Raw genomic sequence first — 18,971 nt, forward strand, 5'->3', positions numbered from 1 at the left:
CATAATCTAATCCAGGTAGGGAGCAGCATATGAAGTGTTTGGATGCAGCACTTGGTCCATGAGAAAGGTGACTGGGGCTCAGAACAACAGAAGTGTGATGAATTCGTGCAAACCATACAGAGTGGAGAAGGCCCGTTTTACTTAGACTCTGGAGACAAGGATCTATCCCCTGGATATATCCAGTACCTAACCAGTCTAGGAGCTCATCGACCCAGGGCATAAGCATCAAACTGTGATACCTCATTTACCTTGTGATAATCCACACAGGAACTACAAGAACTATGGGGTTACACCAGGAACTGTGGGATTCTTCTGTTACCCCTATCTCCAGCATAGCAGCCAATACAGTGTGAGCTATTTGCCTTTTATGTTCGGGGAATCTATAGGGAAGTGCATGCACAGTCACTCAGGGTGCTTTTCAAAACAGCGCTCTGTGAGAGTGGTATGACGGGGCAGCAGGGAGAACACATCTGGAAAAAGCTTTTGTAATGCAGCAACTCATACAATACAAAACTCTCCATAGAACAAACTATACAGGACAAAGGATGTTCCACAAAGGTCTTGCAGACTCTAGCATATGCAAACACTGCAGAGGTAACTCTACTGAGAACTATATACACACTACCGTATATGGTCTTGTACACCTGTTCAGAGGTTGTGGCAGAGACCAGGGCCGTGCAGAGGTTTAAAGGGGCGGGTGCTCAAGCCCCTCTAGCCCCCCCCTCTGCACGTGCCTGGCAGAGACCTATCCACATGGTTTAGTTGACATATCCCAACCTCAGCCAAGCTGTGCATCTTAGCTGATGTAAGTGAATTAGATATGGAAACAAATACATCGCATAGTCCTCACTGTGTGAAGGGGGCCCGGGAGCCAGTATGTGAACGTGGACCGAAGCGCAGATCAAACATGGAGACAGCAGATAGATTTCTCACAGGCTTTATTACAAACACGAAAATAAACTTGAAACATGAGGAAGGGAAATGTAGTGTGTTCGGATGTGGAGTAACTGCAAATAAAGGAGAACATAGTTAGAAGGTGAACCAGAGGTAGATGAAGATTGGTTTGAGTTGCTTGCTTGGCAGGTGGAGCACGTGGGGCTCTGAGGGGGAAGGAGATGCTCCGGGTAGCATTGAGGGAGGCGAGTAACTGAGTTTGTTTCTGACCTTAATTCCTTGTGTTTCAGAGAGTTCCAGGCTTCTTCTCTTTGTGTGCATGGTCCAGGGCCCTGGTGCTGGGGTTGCCCATTTTCTGGTTGGGACCGTGCTTGTGTGGGGGTGCACTGCATCCCCTTGGCTGCTTCACCTGGTGGGGTGGGTAGGCCCACACTGAGATGTCCGGTCTGTGCCTTGGGGGCTTTTGAGAACCTGCAGGCTTATGTGCTGAGAACTACATGCTTTTTCCTTCCCCGCTTCTTCTGACAGCACAACACTAACACACGTAATATCACGAGGGGGAATATATGCCTCACAGGCCTCAATCGGCAGGACTTTGCTCACTGTGCTGCACAGCCATTAATTACACTGTAGTCATTACAGTTCAGGACACATAACCATACACATAGGACGTCTGGGGACATATGTGATACCCAGAGGTTGGTGGGTGGGCTGCTGAGGCGGTAGGGCTGCTCAATTAATCGAATTTTAATCTCGATTACGATCTGGGCTTTCAACGATCATTAAAAATGACTGAGCCGATTATTAGCCCCTCCCTCGTGCTTTACTCTCGCGCTGCTCCGTGTGGCAAATCGAGCGCACCTCTCTGCATTTCCAACACGCGTCACAACAATTAAGAGGACCCGAGGGAAGCTCGGAAAGCTAAGCAGAAGTTATTTGGACAGGAGAGTGGCTGCTGTTGGTTGAAAAGAGGTAAAAAAGACTTCAGTGGTGTGGAAACATTATGGGTTCGCGGAGTCAGACGTGGATCAAGTAGACATAGTGTGTAAACTTTGCTACGGTGTCGTAGCTGCACCACAGAGCAACACTGCAAAGTTGACTAAACACAGATGTTTACATTTTTCATTTATTTCTTATATTGCAAACATTTGCACTGTTATCAGTATTTGCACACCATTTTATATTATTTTTTAAAGTCATTATTCAATACGTTGTTATTGTTAACCCTTTAAAGCCGGTCGCTCCATTTTGCGTAACTATTTTTAAATCCCTGTAGAACCTGAACCGCGTAAGCTAGCGCAATAATTTTTTTGCATATGAAACCGGAGGAGTTGTACTTACATCTGATGCCATCAGCTTGTCCTCGGTCACGGTTTCCTTCCACATAAAGCTTTGCAAAAATTGCATAAAAAGCGCTTGCAGGAACAAAAACACAATATTCCAGAAACACGCTTTGCCGATCCGATCAGCTGTTTGTAACACTTCCCACATTGAAAAGGAGGTCAGCGCGAACTATCGCATGTCCGCCATTTCCTGCCCGAAACCGGAAGTGACGTCATTTTCGCAGAAAATGTAGTTTTTTACTTGTAGGCCTTAAAAGCCTATACTGGTCATGTTTGACTTTTCTGAATAGTTTCTGGGATGCTTGGAACTCAAATTGCACTGCTGGAAATAGTTTATTTTGATGCACATGCTGTTTTCTTTGCAAATTTGCATCATAGGATTGTTTTTCGTTTTTCCTGCAGTATATAAAAATTGCTGTATCTCCAAAATAAAACTATGAAGACACTCAAAATAAATTTCCTGTTGTTGTAAACTATTTTTTACAATTTTTTTGTATTTAAAGTTTTGAGGGACAAACCTCTTAAATTTCTCCAAGTAGAAATATATGCAAAAAAAACAAAAACGATTTTCAATTTTTTTGTAGTTTTTTGCACTTTTTTGCAATTAATGTAGTTACTATGGACTTAATGCATACATATTATTAAAATATGGGCTATAACAGTTGTATTGATGTATAGCAACTTGAAATGCTCCCACAAATGGCACTACAGCATGTAAAAAAATAATATAAGCTCTGGCGGACTTGGTTCTATAGTAGGTCTTAAAGGGTTAAATAAATATCGTCAAATAATCGAGATCTCAATTTCAGTGAAAATAATCATGATGATCATTTTTGCCATAATCGAGCAGCCCTATGAGGCGGCGATGAGCACTGTTGACCATCTGCTCATGTCTCCTCAAATCTAATCGCAGTCTAATTTCCACACTCACCCAACAGGCCACCACTGCACTGACATAAAAAGAAACATACTGCTCATACAAACGCTCACAATCTTCTCCCACATATGACAAAATTGTATGTTTGAGAATCTTGCCTTGTTGTGTCTTTCAGGTGCTTTGTGTTTTGTTACAGATGCAGCAGTTGGAGACCCTGTTTGCATCAACCTAGACTCTCCACCTTCACCAAACTGGCCTCCAACCTCCTGTCTGCTTCAGCACAACACCCACTCTGATAATAATGTAAAAAAAATATATATATAAACAAAAAAAAGATTAACAATAGGAGCCTACAGAGAGGCCATAGTTCTCCTCTTGGTAAAACAAATGTGTTTGGCACAACAAAGCATTCAGGCCATGATTCTGTTTGCTAAAACTACCACACATGACAGGTAAAGAGATAAATAAAGAAATGAGCAATGGGTCCAATATAAGGTTTTGTGTGTGTGTGTGTGTGTGTGTGTGTGTGTGTGTGTGTGTGTGTGTGTGTGTGTGTGTGTGTGTGTGTGTGTGTGTGTGTGTGTGTGTGTGTGTGCTTTACCAATTCGTTGCGTTCTTCTGACAGTAGAGCATTTCTATCCTCTAACTTCCTGACGACGGCACTGAGCTCAGCTATCTTCAGCTGAAACCTCCGAGTGTCACGATCCTCCTGAGACTGAGCACAAGAACGACAGCCCAGGTCAAAGGTCAGCCACCAACCAAATGCCTAACTGCAAACTGCATTCAAGCATCATCAGCGAGGTAGCATGCAAACACATGAAAAATCTAAAGTTTCTTTTGTATTTTCATACAATAGGAATTTCTTCAACACTGAATTACTAAAAATATAATTTGAAACAAACTGAAAATCAAACAGAACAAACTGAAATCTTAAGAGAATTCAGTAACAGTACAAATGGTGTTAAAAGGTGAACCTCTAAGGAACTTTGGCACAAAGTCAACAAACCTTTACAGAGGACTTTTACTTATAGACATCCCATTTTAGTGTTCTATCACTCTCTGATAACTAGTCAGTAAAAATTTAAAAGGTCCATGAGAAAGTTGAGTGCATCTTTCTGCTAGAGTGTTAAAGGTCTGGTTAGCTCCAAGTTTGTTTTAAAAGCCTAAGTTTTCTGTCTCTCTCTGTCTACCTTAGCCCTTTGAGCCTGGTCTGTAGAAGAAGACTGCACATGTAGTTTGTGTAGACACCACATTTCTTGAGGTGAAACAGCAAAAAGTTTGGCTGAAGTCAACCTGTTATTGGCCTTAATTTCCGGTCTCAAATTAGCCTGGATGGTAACTCAGGACTTTACCATGCTGTACACTTCAAGACTGTTAGGATGGCTAGGAAGGCCCTGAAACACTCTGCTGGGCAACTGGGGTATTATTTATAAGAAAGATGCCTCTGGTGGTATACTTTGAGAGAAGTACAGCATGACTCAGTCTAACTATTAGGGGGTATTATACTGTGTTATTTAAAACATGTTGGATATTAGCAGTCACAGAGCAGTCATTAGGTCAAGTACCATCTCAACAATGATTATGAAACTGACTCCCAGCCCACTGTTCGTCAGTGGTGCTAGTTTCAGTCATTGTGCAAACGTACTGTTTATAAGGTTGGAAATTTGCAGTCAGACTGAAGAAGTCACCTGGATGTAGGGCTGCTCAATTAATCGAATTTTAATCTCGATTACGATCTGGGCTTTCAACGATCATTAAAAATGACTGAGCCGATTATTATCCCCTCCCTCGTGCTTTACTCTCGCGCTGCTCCGTGTGGCAAATCGAGCGCACCTCTCTGCATTTCCAACACGTGTCACCACGATTAAGAGCAGCGGTCTCCAACCTTTTTTGCGCCACGGACCGGTTTATGCCCGACAATATTTTCATGGACCGGCCTTTAAGGTGTCGCGGATAAATACAACAAAATAAAACTAGTACCGGTACCGAAAAAAATAAGATTTATTATATTTATATATTATATTATATAATAAATATATTTATATTTATATATATTTATTCATAACACACGTGAAAAGACCCAGGAAAACAGAGTAAACGATAAAAACGATAACAAAATAACGCTGAAAACCGATAAAAACCCTGAAAACCAGACATTTCAAGCCTGAGCCTCAACTCTCGCGGCCCGGTACCAAACGACTCATGGACCGGTACCGGTCCGAGGCCCGGGGGTTGGGGACCGCTGACTAAGAGGACCCGAGGGAAGCTCGGAAAGCTCAGCAGAAGTTATTTGGAGAGGAGAGTGACTGCTGTTGGTTGAAAAGAGAGGAAAAAAACTTCAGTGGTGTGGAAACATTATGGGTTCAGTCAGACGTGGATCAAGTAGACACAGTGTGTAAACTTTCCTCGGTGTCGTAGCTGCACCACAGAGCAACACTGCAAAGTTCACTAAACACAGATGTTTACATTTTTCATTGATTTCTTATACTGCAAACATTTCAGAATCAGAATCAGAATCAGAATGGGTTTATTGCCAGATGTTGAGGTTTACAACATTAGGAATTTGCTGCGGTGCTTCAGTGCAAACAATAAGAATTAAAGTGCTATGTAGAAAGAAAGATATGTGCATGAGATATACATGAGATATATACATGAGAATAAGAATTATGAGTGCTACGTAGAAGGATATATACATGAGTGCAGGTGGTGATCAGTGCCAGACATGAAATGATGCAGTGAACACAGCGTAGGGTCATGTGTGAGTGGCGGGGACAGTCATGTGGTTATTGTTCATGTGTCCAACAGCAGAGGGGAAGAAACTGTTCTTGTGGCGAGAGGTTCTGGTGCGAATGGACCGGAGCCTCCTGCCTGAGGGGAGCAGGTCAAACAGACTGTGTCCAGGGTGAGAAGGGTCAGCTGAGATCCGAGCTGCACGCCGCAGTGTCCTGGAGGTGTACAGGTCCTGCAGAGATGGGAGTCTGCAGCCAATCACCTTCTCAGCAGAGCGCACAACACGCTGCAGTCTCTGTTTGTCCCTGATAGTGGCTCCAGCGTACCACACGGTGATGGAGGAGGTGAGGATGGACTCGATGATTGCGGTGTAGAACTGCATCATCGTCCGTGTTGGCAGGTTGAATTTCTTCAGCTGCCTCAGGAAGTACATCCTCTGCTGGGCTTTCTTAATGACGGAGGTGATGGTGGGCTCCCACTTCAGGTCCTGGGTGATGGTGGTACCCAGGAAGCGGAATGAGTCCACAGAGGTGATGGGGGTGTCAGTCAGGATGATGGGGGGGGAGTGGGGCTGTGTGCTTCCTGAAGTCCACAATAATCTCCACTGTCTTCTGGGCATTCAGCACCAGGTTGTTGTGGCTGCACCAGGACACCAGACGTTCAACCTCCCTCCTGTAGGCAGACTCATCCCCGTCCGAGATGAGCCCAATGACGGTGGTGTCATCTGCAAACTTGATTAGCTTGACAGACTGGTGGGTGGAGGTGCAGCAGTTGGTGTACAGGGAGAAGAGCAGAGGAGAAAGAACACAGCCCTGAGGGGAGCCGGTGCTGATGGTCCGGGAGTCCGAGACATTCTTTCCCAGCTTCACATGCTGCTTCCTGTCCGTCAGGAAGTCAGTGATCCACCGGCAGATGGGATCAGGCACATTCATCTGGGAAAGCTTGCCTCGGAGATGGTCTGGAAGGATGGTGTTGAAGGCAGAGCTGAAGTCCACAAACAGGATCCTGGCGTAGGTTCCTGGGGAGTCCAGATGCTGCAGGATGAAGTGTAGGGCCATGTTGATGGCGTCGTCTACAGACCTGTTGGCTGTATATGCAAACTGCAGGGGGTCCAGGAGGGGGGCCGTGAGGGTCTTGAGATGGGAGAGAACCAGGCGCTCAAATGACTTCATGACCACAGATGTCAGAGCACTGTTATCAGTGTTTGCACTATTTTAGATTATTTTGTGACAATCTTTAAAGTCATTATTCAACACATTGTTATTGTTAAATAAATATCGTCAAATAATCGAGATTCAGTGAAAATAATCGTGATTATCATTTTTGCCATAATCGAGCAGCCCTACCTGGATGAGTGACAAAAAGGTTCTCCCACTGAAAACGTCCAGATAAACAGAATCAACCTTTTGGGGTTTACTTACCTGGATGATAGAGCATGCATCAAGATACCAACTCAACAGTTTGGAAAGGGTTAGTGTTAACACATTCAAACACAGTTTATATGAACTATATTTGAAGAGTTTTAGTCAGGTTTCAGAGCTCATCACAGTAAACAGCTTTAGTGAAGGTTACAAATGATCTGTCCAGTAGACCTCAGTGCAGTTACAGCGATTAGACGATGCACTGCTGTGGTTTCTTTAATCATATCTAAATAACAGACTCCAATTTCTTCTTTACACACTTAGGTTAATTATAAAGTTCCACAAGGTTCTGCACTAGGGCAAATATCAGTATCAGGGCAGTGTCATTCAAAGGCTTGCCATACATTTTTACTGCTATGAGGATAATACCAAACTTTATCTACCCATCAGGGAATGTCTTAAAGACATAAAGACCTGGATGGCTGCTAACTTTCTGCTTTTTAATTCAGATCAAACTGAGGTTATTGTACTCGGCCCTGAAAAGCTTAGAAATATGGTATCTAAGCAGATTCTTCCTCTGGATGGCATTACCTTGGCCTCCAGTAACGCTGTGAGGAACCTTGGAGTCATGTTTGACCAGGACATGTCCTTCAACGCACATATTAAACAAATATGTCAGACTGCTTTCTTCCATTTGTGCAACATCTCTAAAGTTAGAAATATCCTGTCTCAGAGTGACGCTGAAAAACTAGTTCATGCATTTATTACTTCCAGGCTGGACGACTGTAATTCATTATTATCAGGAAGTCCTAAAAACTCCCTGAAAAGCCTTCAGCTGATCCAAAATGCTGCAGCAAGAGTCCTGACAGGGACTAGAAAGAGAGAGCAGATTTCTCCTGTTTTGGCTTCCTGTTTAATCCAGGATTCAAAATCCTGCTCCTCACATACAAGGTCTTAAATAATCAGGCCCCATCTTATCTTAATGACCTTGTAGTACCATATCACCCTATTAGAGCACTTGGCTCTCGCTCTGCAGGCCTACTTGTTGTTCCTAGAGTATTTAAAAGTAGAATGGGAGGCAGAGCCTTCAGTTTTCAGGCCCCTCTTCTGTACACACTCACTCTACTTTTAAAATTAGGCTTCAGTTTTGTGACATTTTAAAAATCTGTCTCAACACAAGACCACAGCACTGTCTTGGTATTGGTACTTGCTGTGGTCCCTGATGCTGTTTGTCCTCCCAGTATTAGTCACCTGAACACATACACCTGTGCAGGTTTTTGGATGGCTCAGTGAATGTTGAGTATATTGATAGTTGATGAAGAAGGAGCCTGATGTGGGATGTTAAAAAATACACAGAGCCCCTGAGAGCTGACATTGGGGAATGTTTGCTGGATTATTTTAGCTAAACTGCTGCCTTCCTTCTGGTCTATGTGAACAGTGAAGGGAAACACTGCAGACACCACAGTAGAGAGATGCTGTGCCAGTTTAACTCTCTGTGAACAGCTGATCTCTAGCAGCATCCAGCTGCTCTGTAGGTATTATCCTGTCTTTGACTGCTGCGGTTTGGTCTGTGGTGCTGTGAATATTCGGTGAATACAGCAGGCTTGTATCACTAAAGTCACAATCATAAATCGCAGCCATGACGACAGGCTCAGTCCCAGTGGTTGCTGAATCTGCTTTGTTTCTGCACTGGTGCAGGCTTGTGCCTGGCACACAGCTGAGGGTGACACAGTATATAAGTCATGAATCAGTAGCACAACACAAACAGGAACTCCCACTGTAATGCTCTGGGGCTTTTGTGACATGAAGCAAATGAGATGGCTTTTTCACATGCAGTTTAAACAAGCAGGAAGAGGCGGAGCTTACAATGTGAGGAGCGTTGTTGGGGTTAGGGTTAAGAGTGGGGTGGTTTAGCCCCGCCCTCTGTGCATCTCTCAGGGCTGCAATTTGCTGTTCAGCAGCCTGAGTCTGCAGCTGGAGGCGGTGGGCGTGTCCAGCCTGCAGACCGAGGGCTTTGTCCAAAACACTGACAGCTCTGTCCTTCAGCTTTATCTCATCCATCTGCGCACAGACAGGTGAGAGACAGACATTGAGACAGGTTAGAGGAGACGGGGTTAGTCAGCTACGTCCTTCGGTTTTCTCTCTCTTCAGTCAGGTGAGACACAGACAGGTGAGACGGACAGGTGAGCGACAGACAGCGAGACAGATTAGAGGACGCAAGGTTAGTCAGCTGTCTTTGTTTTATCAGAGACAGGTGAGGGGTGAGAACTGAGGCTTGGGTTATTTCAAACACACAAGTGAGAGTCAGGTCCAGAAACAACTTTCTAGTCTTTGTAATGTAAAATGAAGCAGGTGATTTTTGTACCTGAATGACTCGTGTATAGCACACTGAGTATCTGAGCTTCGGGTTTGTCCAGAGAAATCTGCAGGTGCACACGCTCATAAACAAGCTAGAGTCAGAAAGTTTTGTGACTCTGCCCATGATAAATTATTTTGGCTGATGTCTCAGGTAACCTTTGCAGGATGTTAGTGCAGCTGCTTTGGTGCTGGATCTAGTTTGCATCTGTGATTTTACTGTGAACTTCCAACCCCATCCTATGTAAGCGAGCAGTACGTTTACTTACTCACTAACCTAAAAGGTGAGATTAGTGTAACCTGGTAACCACCCACACAAAGTCTTGGGGTGCGAATTTGTCCGTTCTACCTTAAAGGAAGTATGTGAGGGAGGGTTCGGGACCGAGGACAGTGGTCAAAATGAAATCTTGAAAAGTTTTCGTTCCATGGCCTGAGGCATGAACCTTGTACGTGATACCGTATCTGGTTACTAATGTGTATGTGATAAAATCACAGATTTTTTAACTTTGAGAGAAATAAGTTGGGCCAGCAGCTTAGGTTGATGTCTTAGGTCATCGTTGTCCCCGGCGGAGTTTCAGTGAGCCGGTGTTCAGCCTCTGTACTGCACCAGTCTGTGTTTGTGTCATACCACTCCGTGTTACTCATGTATTCACTTTCATAATAATGCATTTATTCACCAGAGTCCACCAGAGGAACGCTCCAGTTTTAGTGGCTCATTCATCTGCCAGTTTCACATTTTTCATCTTATTCAGAGACAAGTTGCACGATGTCTATGGTTTAATATTTTTAACTGACTGCACAACGACAGCTGCTTGCTCAATGCTTTGGTCAGGTTTAAACTCTGCATCCAAACAGAAAACGACCCTTCACGCTCGTTTTCTATTTAAAAAAACGCCGCTGGATTGATGATTCCCATGTTTCCAGAGTCACAGCAGTTGGGAATTTCATCTTAACCGGGACTTCATTTTTGCCAGAACGCATTTTTGAGTTTTTAATAAGCATAAATCTGCAGGAAGTCTAATTCTACATTTAAATTCTGTTTTTATTTTTTCATCAGAACATTACACAACTCCACCAAACCTGCAGTGGAAGAATAAACAACTAAAATTGTCTTTAAACATTAATATAGTGAGACACTCAATTCTAATCCATCAAATTCTACTGTGTGTTAACGACAGAGCTGTGATCTGATAAATCTGTTTACTTACAGTCGCCATTTTTAGTCTCCTGTCTTCAAATGAGCTGAACTTCATTATTTTAGTAGACCTTCTCCAATTATACTGAACAAAGTGTTTAGAGCACACACGTGCTCACATGCTTTGGAGGTCACATTTTACGCCAACTCCCGCACTGACTGCCCAGGGTCGTCATGTCCACGGAAGATGCAACCCAGGCCGCCCCCGAGCAACATGGCGGAGGACTTTCATCGATCATCTACCCACCTTAGATGTTGCACGGGATGAGGCCGAAGCAGCTGCAGCTGGCCGATTATGCTCATACAGCACACAAGTGCTGTGTGCAGCAGCTGTGTTTCTTTCATTCTGTCTTCTGTGTTTAACCTCTTTATATTTTCTAGGTTTACCTTTAGTTGTAATGCTAATAGTAAAGCTGTCCATGTTTGTGATATGTCAGACGCTTCAGTATCCAAACCACCGACCTTCTGATTAGCAGATGAGCCGCTCGGCCACCTCAACACACAGCGCCTGGTTATGTGTAGCTATCATGAATGTGTAAACAGTCATGTGTGCGTCACAGGCTCCTACCAGGCGGCGAATCTCTCTCTCACAGTCTCTCTTGGTCCTGTTAAGCTCCTCTTGGTGTTGATGATGAGCTGATCGCAGCTCGGCCGCTCTGGCCTGGCAGGCCTGCTGAGCCGATGTCAGCGCCTCCTCAGCATTCCTCTTTGCTCCTCTCAGCTCAAGAATCTCGTGTTGGAAGCGACAACGCTCCGCCTCCCAGCTCCTTCTCGCCTCCTCCACTTCCCCCAGCAGGGCGCTCCTCACCTGAATAGCATGAGAACAAAGAGCCAATGGTGTCCTCTGGCGGTAAAGAACGAATACAGCCCAGATGCAGGTATTACAGCTACTGTGCTGCAGGGGTCCTCTTCACACACTGAGGTTAATTATGGAGTTCCACAGGGTTCAGTGCTAGGACCAATTCTGTTTACATTATACATGCTTCCCTTAGGCAGCATCATTAGAAGACATAGCATAAATTTACACTGCTATGCCGATGACACCCAGCTCTATCTGTGCATGAAGCCAGATAACACACACCAATGAGTTAAACTGCAGGAATGTCTTAAAGACATAAAGACCTGGATGGCCGCTAACTTTCTGCTTCTTCATTCAGATAAAACTGAGGTTATTGTACTCGGCCCTGAAAAGCCTAGAAATATGGTATCTAACCGGGAATACATTATGAGGGGTTGTATGTTAAACAGCTAAAGCTTTATTTTCCAACAGCTACTATGCCTAAAATGAGAAGTGTTTGAAATTAAACATAACAGACTACATTTTTTCTACAGTGAAATTGCAGAGGCAGCAGCAGTAAATGATATTTATTACTGGGATGTGCAGAAGCTGAGAACAGCTGATCTGCTGGCCTGCTTCATGGCCTGCTTGTGTCACATGCTTGAGTTAAATTCACTCTTTGCCAACCTCTTATGTCATTTGTGCAGTGTGATGCACCCAGGTGCAACTCGTTAACCAAGCTAGCTAGCATTAGCTGATAACTTAGCACTCCACCCTCATCCAAATATATTTGTCTCAAGAGACAAACATCACCGTGGCCAAGTTCATATAATATGTGTGTACAGTGGAGGAGGAGCTTAATGCAGTGAACACAATATGGACAGATGGATGGTGTCGGACAGGTGTGCTTTAGGTGGTTCACCTTGTCTGTGGATCCATCCCTTAAGGTGAGCACCAGTCCATTAAGACGTTGGATTTCACCATCTTTGATCTTTATGACCCTCATGAGCTCCATCTCATGTTGCCGTAGTAACGTCTCCCGGGTGAGTGAAAGCTCCTTCTGCTTCTCCTCGTGGAGTTTGGTCCTCAGCTCAGTCACAGCAACCGCCGCCCGGTGATGCTCTGCCTTCAGCTCCTGACTTTTCTCCCTCTCCAGTCGGCTCACCTACAGTACTCAGTATTATCATTACATTACTCTGAGTACTGTGAAATTTTTGCAGTAATCTTTGTGGTACTCTGAGTTTTTTCTTGATGCATACTCAATCATCCAGGTAAGAAAATCCCAAAGTTTGATTCTGTTCATCTGGATGTTTTGAGTGGGCGAGACGTTTCATCATCATCCAGGTGACGTCTTCAGTCTCAGCTGACTGCAGGTTTACATCCTTATAAACAGGACATTTGTATAATGACTGAAACCAGCCCACTGAATAAACAATGGGCTGTGAGGTTAGTTTCCCCCCACAGAGTAACAGAGTGTGCGCTGTTAAGTGCCAGGATTTAAACATCGGGGAAACCAAACAACCTCTGGCTAAGAGGACGGCACAACACAGAAGAGCCACCTCATCAGGCCAGGACTCTGCAGTCTATTCACACCTACAGGCCAGTGGACACTCTTTCAATGATGAGGATGTAACATCCTGGACAGGGAGGAACGCTGGTTTGAGGGCGGAGTCAGGGGAAAGACCATCTCTGAATGGAGGAGGGGGCCTAAGGGTCCATCTGTCACCATGGGGGCGATTGTGGCTCAAGAGTTGGGAGTTTGCCTTGTAATTGGAAGGTTACCGGTTCGAGCCCCGGCTCGGACAGTCTCGGTCGTTGTGTCCTTGGGCAAGACGCTTCACCCGTTGCCTACTGGTGGTGGTCAGAGGGCCCGGTGGCGCCAGTGTCCGGCAGCCTCGCCTCTGTCAGTGCGCCCCAGGGTGGCTGTGGCTACAATGTAGCTGCCATCACCAGTGTGTGAATGTGTGTGTAAAGCGCTATATAAATACAGGCCATTTACCATTTTACAATGCTGTGATTGCAGCCATTCTCCAACTCTCTGTGAAAGGTACTCATGGACACTGATCAGTGGTCATGTCACTTTGCATACTAATGATCATAAACTGAACTCACAGCCCATTGTTCATTCAGTGGGCTACTTTCAGTTATTGTGCAATGAACTGTCTATAAGTTTGGGGAAACCTGCAGTCAGCAGAGACTGAAGACGTCACTTGATGATGAAACATTTCTCCCACTGAAAACGTCCAAATAAACAGGATCAACTTTTTGGGATACTCTGGGTTTTGTAGTCCTTACCTTGTTCTTTTCCTGTTGTAGTTCGATCTGGATCTCTGTCAGTTTTGCTCTGAGCTCCTCATTGGCTGCTTGAAGAGTTGCCATGGTGTCCAGTCGCTCCCCCTTACCCCGCCCTCCTGCTCCTCGCTTTGACATCACCACCTGCAGGCTCCGCCCCCCACTCAAGTGTTTGTCAATCTGAGGTTTGACTACATCTGCACCTGTGCTCGCACACACAACCAAGAACACACAGTCAGTATAAGTAGAAGCACGTCACACTACTACACTACTGGTGACCATGCTGAGATCTCTCCAGGCAGCTCTCTGGGTAGTTATTTTGAAACACTGCATTAACTCCTAGTTGCCAGCAGTGATGATCCCAACCCAAACTACTGAAGAATATCCCAAAAAATGGACCACACGTCTGCCAAGAGAATGTCTGAGAATATCCACAACATGAGGGCAGTCATTAATCTGCTGCGGCATGGTTTAGATTGCACACAGCTTCACGTCCACACTGACAGGGATTCTCTTCTGAGGCGTTCTAACGTTTGGTGGCCATGGGCTGCAGTTACACCAAGAATGTAGAGCAATCAATCAAACACAAAAACCTCATCCAGCGCAGGAAACCAAAACCAGAATCATGGTTGATAAATCTGATGAAAACCTCTGTAAGTGTCTGACGTCATTCCAAAATAAAGAAGCTTTTTCCCTGGAAGTTAAACTTCTCGCGAGCAGGTTCCAGATCTTCACCGGCAAAGGAGAACTAGACTTCAGTGTGGTAGCGCAGCTGCATACTGCTGTACCAAGCAGTACACAGAGGTAGGAGCACTCTGCAACTGTGGCTGCACAGCTACACACCTTCTTACTCACCTGGCACTGATCACATGTTCGATGTCTGACAGGTGACTTCTCTGACAGAACAAATACATGACTGTTTCCATGGCAACAGCAGCAGCACATAGCAGTTGTCATCAACATATTAACACACACACACACACCTAAGGGTCTAACTGATAAATCACTCACCGTCCAATTGAAAGCCCTGGACACTGCATTGCTTTGCGTGTGTGTGTGTGTGTGTGTGTCAGTAGATTAGCCTTCTCTCCACAGCATGCTAACAGCAGCTAGTTCACACAAAGTGTGTGTGCTGCCAGCTTCAGCCTGCCTTTACCTGTCTGCCTGTGTGTGTGTGTGTGTGTGTCTGTCTGTCTCTCTGCCTGTGTGAGTGTCTGTCTCTCTGCGTGTGTTAGCAGTTAGCTCCTGCCAGAGTGTGTTTGTGTGTCTGAGCTGTTAGCATCTCTGCAGCCTCTGCTGGTGTCACCTCCTCCTCTTCCTCCTCCCAGCATCCCTCACTCTGGAAGCTGAGTCCTCTGAGTTATGTCTCCCTCTGCTGGTCACTCACCTCCACCACACCTCACTGCTTCTTGCTGCTCCTCATCTCCACATGGCTGATGAAAGGCTGGCTTTTGTCTTCATGATAAAAAATGATCATGAAACAGGAACAACGTGAAAACTGTGATTTGACACACACAGGTGATGAGCAAACTGGACACAGGTTTGCAGAATAAAGATCAGAACAGGAAGTGGCAGAAAATGAATAAAGACGACAGCTGGTTCATAAAGATGACTTGTTCATATTTACTATTGAAGTGTTAATTACTGAAAAATATGATAGGAGTGGGCTCTAACCATAGCTAACCATAGCTCGACTGGCCATCAGGCAATCACCCTGATGGTGATTTTTCCTTTTTATGGGCCGATAGTTTTTTTTTTGTCGTTGGGAACGGTATAAACAATGAAAAGTGGTGGATTGCCCAGATGCTGGCAGATGTGTAAAAATAACTCAGTTTCTTGGTGGTGCACAGCAAAATCTCCAGTGTTAATCTAACACTGGAGATTTTGCTGTGTGGCTATAGCAGAGCTTCCACGAGACAGCAGGTGGATGAGGGAACAATCCCAGATAGAAAATATCCATTGAAACAATGTTAAATCAATATCAGGCAATTCTATTGAATCAATCTGATATTGATGTAACGTCACGTTTGCACCCTCTGTTAATGTTGAAACATCAGAATTTGATATTGAATCAATGTTGAACGCTGACATTGTTTTAACGTCAAACTGTCAAACACTGTTAATGTTGAAACAATGTTAGAGTCTGATACTGAATCACTGAACTCTGATGTTGATTTTCTATCACTTTGCACCCTTAGTTACTATTGAAACAATAAAATCATGATTAAAACTCAGTACTTAAAAAACTGTACTTAATAGGCATTTCTATCAATACTAAACTGCTGCAAATTACCAGCAATACTTAAACCTGCAAAAAAGACAATTGTGTATGATCCACAAACAGGAAACCCATTATATGCAAAAAAAAAAGACATCTCTGTATCAATAACAAAGTAATTTATTATATTTTTTAAAAAGTTGTGTTACATGTATTGGTTACAAGTCACTTTTTTTTTAAAGTTTACTCGGGGTTCGGGCTGAATATCGACCATTCTGCACCACCCATCTGATCTGGAGCGTAGTGGAGACATTTCTGCTCTGCTTGGGCGAAGGCAAACTCAGAAACAGCGTTTACCCCCACGTGCTGAGTCGGGCCATCTAGGCCACAAACAAACAGAAAGAAGGAAAAAAGGCCAAATTAGAGCTTAAATATGAATAACCTCTTGTCAGTTGTCTTCAGCAGGGAGAAAGCATCTGAACTACTAGGCTGATTAAGATGAAAGTCACAAGGCAGAAATCAGTAAACTGCTGCCTGACTTTGATTCCCAAAGAGCCCATTAGCTGAAAAGCTCAAAGCCCAATTTTCTAGAGGCAAAAAACTATTTGCAGTGAAATGCATTTCTATTCCTGCTTGTTAGATCTTCCAATGACAGCCTGCTGTTGTATATTCAAGCAGAACATACAGGACAAGGCCATTTTTAAGCAGTCTAAGGAGCTTGGAAGGAAAAGCGTCTGGACTTCTTTAAGTTGCTTGACGACATTTTTAAGCAGTTTAACTGAATTTGACAATTTCTAAAGTTCAGGGTTACAAAAGTCACATAACCTTTAAGAACTGACCATTGCTTCATTTGCCTCCAGTCATTGCAGAGTTGTTCATCTCATCCATGTTGTGCAAAGGCTAATCCAGAGGCAATACCCCAGCATCAACAGGTTCAGTGCTGCAGGATTAACGGGGGCTCTGAACTCCTCGCCGGGGTCCCTGACTTCTCTGATCAGCTCTGTCACCATGATTATAAGCTTTTGGAAGGCTGCATCTGTTGAAAAGAACAATAACACAACAAATACTGGCTTGTGATAAACTGGATAAGCATTGTGATGACAAAAATATATATAACTATCCATAATTTTTCACATTTTGCATTTAGGTTTGAGTAGTTCAATCTGTTAAAACTGTTTACAATTTAGCCTTTTAACATACATGAAATCCTATGCAAAATGTCAAAGTACAACATTTTAGAACTTGCCTCAGAAATCTAAACCAGCAAAATATGATGACATTCAGCAGCATAAATTAGTGTTTTGAAGTTAAGATTACAATGAAATTGTGATGCAGCTCGTTGTTTCAAAGCATACCGTCGTTAGAGAAGGAACTGAACGCAGACTATTTGCTGGGGAGGTCGCATAGCTGCCCGGGGCATCATGTTGGGGGCAGACTGCAGAGCGGCCGAGGCTGTTTAGAAAAATGTTTAAAGAATTAACACACAACTCGTCTACAAAGGTTCCTGTTCTCACACACACACACATATATATATACACACACTAAACATTACATTATTACCTGGCACTTTCCTGAGGAAGCTTTATTTTGGAGGTTGCTCATCATCAGAGTCTGTAACTGTATAAGGGATTTGGTCTAAAAAACAAAACATTAGTATTGCACTGCATTGTGTTTTTTTTTTTGCTTATTTTGCCCTAAGTTGTTCGTTTTTAAAATGGTTAAAACTAACAATTGTAAGACATGAGTATCTTACTTGTTTATGGATGGATGGTACTTGTACTAAAAAGAAGCACAATGTTAATAAAAAGAGGAAAAACATGATATTCAAGATAAGCTCCAGGTAGGAAACATTCATTATTAAAGTCACGGAAACGTAAAGCCAGGTGGGCATGTCACGTGATCATTCGGTCTCAGGCGACTCTTTCACGTGTTTATAAATGGAAGCGGGTGCGGTCAAAGCTTCAAATGTAACACACTCGTGCACATTTGTAGAGACAACTTTACATTTCTGGATCATATTGCACACATTTGTAAGTCTCGTCTGAATGCTGGACACTCGGAGACCTGTGTCTCTCAGTGGGAGACCAGAGATCACATTAACATGTGTATCCCTGTATTGACAAACATGCCATATTGGCCCAGTTTATTTTTCTTATCACTGTTGTGAGGAGACCATAAATAGCATTTGCATTTTCTGTTGTACGGTTCATTTGCTGTTATGTTCATGTTAAAGTGTCTATTTTTTGTTTCCAAATAGCTGAGAACTATTCGCTGATAGCTGCCAACATCTGCGAACAAATGTAATTCCAAGTTGTTCTTTGTAGTGTGTAACTGTTAATAGAGTGTTATTAAATTCATATGGCACATTGACTTCTGAGGAAATTTTAGATGCACTCGTCATCAGAAAGGTTGCCGACCCCTGCACTAGAGAGATTAATAGAAGAGAAAGAATGAATCTGTTCAAGCTGCTTAACTTCACCCCAAATTGAAAACCCCTAGGTTTCCAAGTGCTGGGTTTGAGTCCTGCCTTACCTGCCACACAGCTGAACCTTGGCGAAACCAGAACTCTCAGTGAGCCAGGCCAGGGGGGAGCTTGAAGCATTTGGTTGGCAAAAAAGGGCGATCAGCATGTAAGTATTAACACTGTAATGCCTGTTTATATTTGATTTCATCTGGTGCCTGTAGAATGGTAGATCAGGGCTGCGATTCCCATTTTTGAAAAGGTGGGCCGGAGGGTGTGCTTCAATTACTGGGGCATGGCTCTGCTCAGTCTCCTGGGAAAAGTTTATTCCAGACTGCAGGGAAAGAAGATCCAGCCAACTGCTGAAAACTGGATGTGGTAGTAGAAATGCAGGTTCTGACCTGGCTGTGGAACAGTGGTCCAGATGAGCTTGCAAAGAAAAGCGTCTGGACTTGTTGCTTGAAGAC

At 43.9% G+C, this 18,971-nt stretch overlaps 1 protein-coding gene and 1 long non-coding RNA gene across 9 annotated transcripts in view; both read right to left on the reverse strand.

Annotated features, from left to right (window-relative positions):
* Positions 1 to 15,145, reverse strand: part of jakmip3 (Janus kinase and microtubule interacting protein 3) — a 43,467-nt gene extending 28,322 nt beyond the window's left edge. For 7 of the 8 annotated variants that reach the window (XR_015130810.1, XM_086304577.1, XM_086304576.1 and 4 more), the window contains exons 1-6: positions 14,837 to 15,145; positions 13,829 to 14,028; positions 12,456 to 12,698; positions 11,324 to 11,563; positions 9,072 to 9,266; positions 3,716 to 3,829 (exon numbers count right to left, since the gene is read on the reverse strand). Coding sequence is in view for 7 of the 8 variants with exons in the window: in XM_086304577.1 (XP_086160703.1) it covers positions 3,716 to 3,829; positions 9,072 to 9,266; positions 11,324 to 11,563; positions 12,456 to 12,698; positions 13,829 to 13,963 (927 nt within the window). In the remaining variant the exon portion in view is untranslated. The remainder of the gene's footprint in view (positions 1 to 3,715; positions 3,830 to 9,071; positions 9,267 to 11,323; positions 11,564 to 12,455; positions 12,699 to 13,828; positions 14,029 to 14,836) is intronic. The other variant, XM_086304581.1, reaches the window with a different exon arrangement.
* A 1,125-nt stretch (positions 15,146 to 16,270) lies between these two features.
* On the reverse strand, positions 16,271 to 18,220 carry LOC147324103 (uncharacterized). The gene is made up of 4 exons (XR_015130847.1): positions 17,604 to 18,220; positions 17,399 to 17,495; positions 16,883 to 17,079; positions 16,271 to 16,423 (listed from the first exon to the last, which is right to left on the reverse strand). It is a non-coding gene; the product is annotated as an uncharacterized LOC147324103 (long non-coding RNA).
* Between the last annotated feature and the right edge of the window lie 751 nt (positions 18,221 to 18,971).

The sequence above is a fragment of the Aulonocara sp. 'chitande type north' Nkhata Bay genome, linkage group LG8 (genome assembly GCF_057382095.1).
Source record: "Aulonocara sp. 'chitande type north' Nkhata Bay isolate Kocher_YH1m ecotype deep benthic linkage group LG8, A_spYH_male_GT1.1, whole genome shotgun sequence".
In the NCBI taxonomy this organism is placed as follows: domain Eukaryota; kingdom Metazoa; phylum Chordata; class Actinopteri; order Cichliformes; family Cichlidae; genus Aulonocara; species Aulonocara sp. 'chitande type north' Nkhata Bay.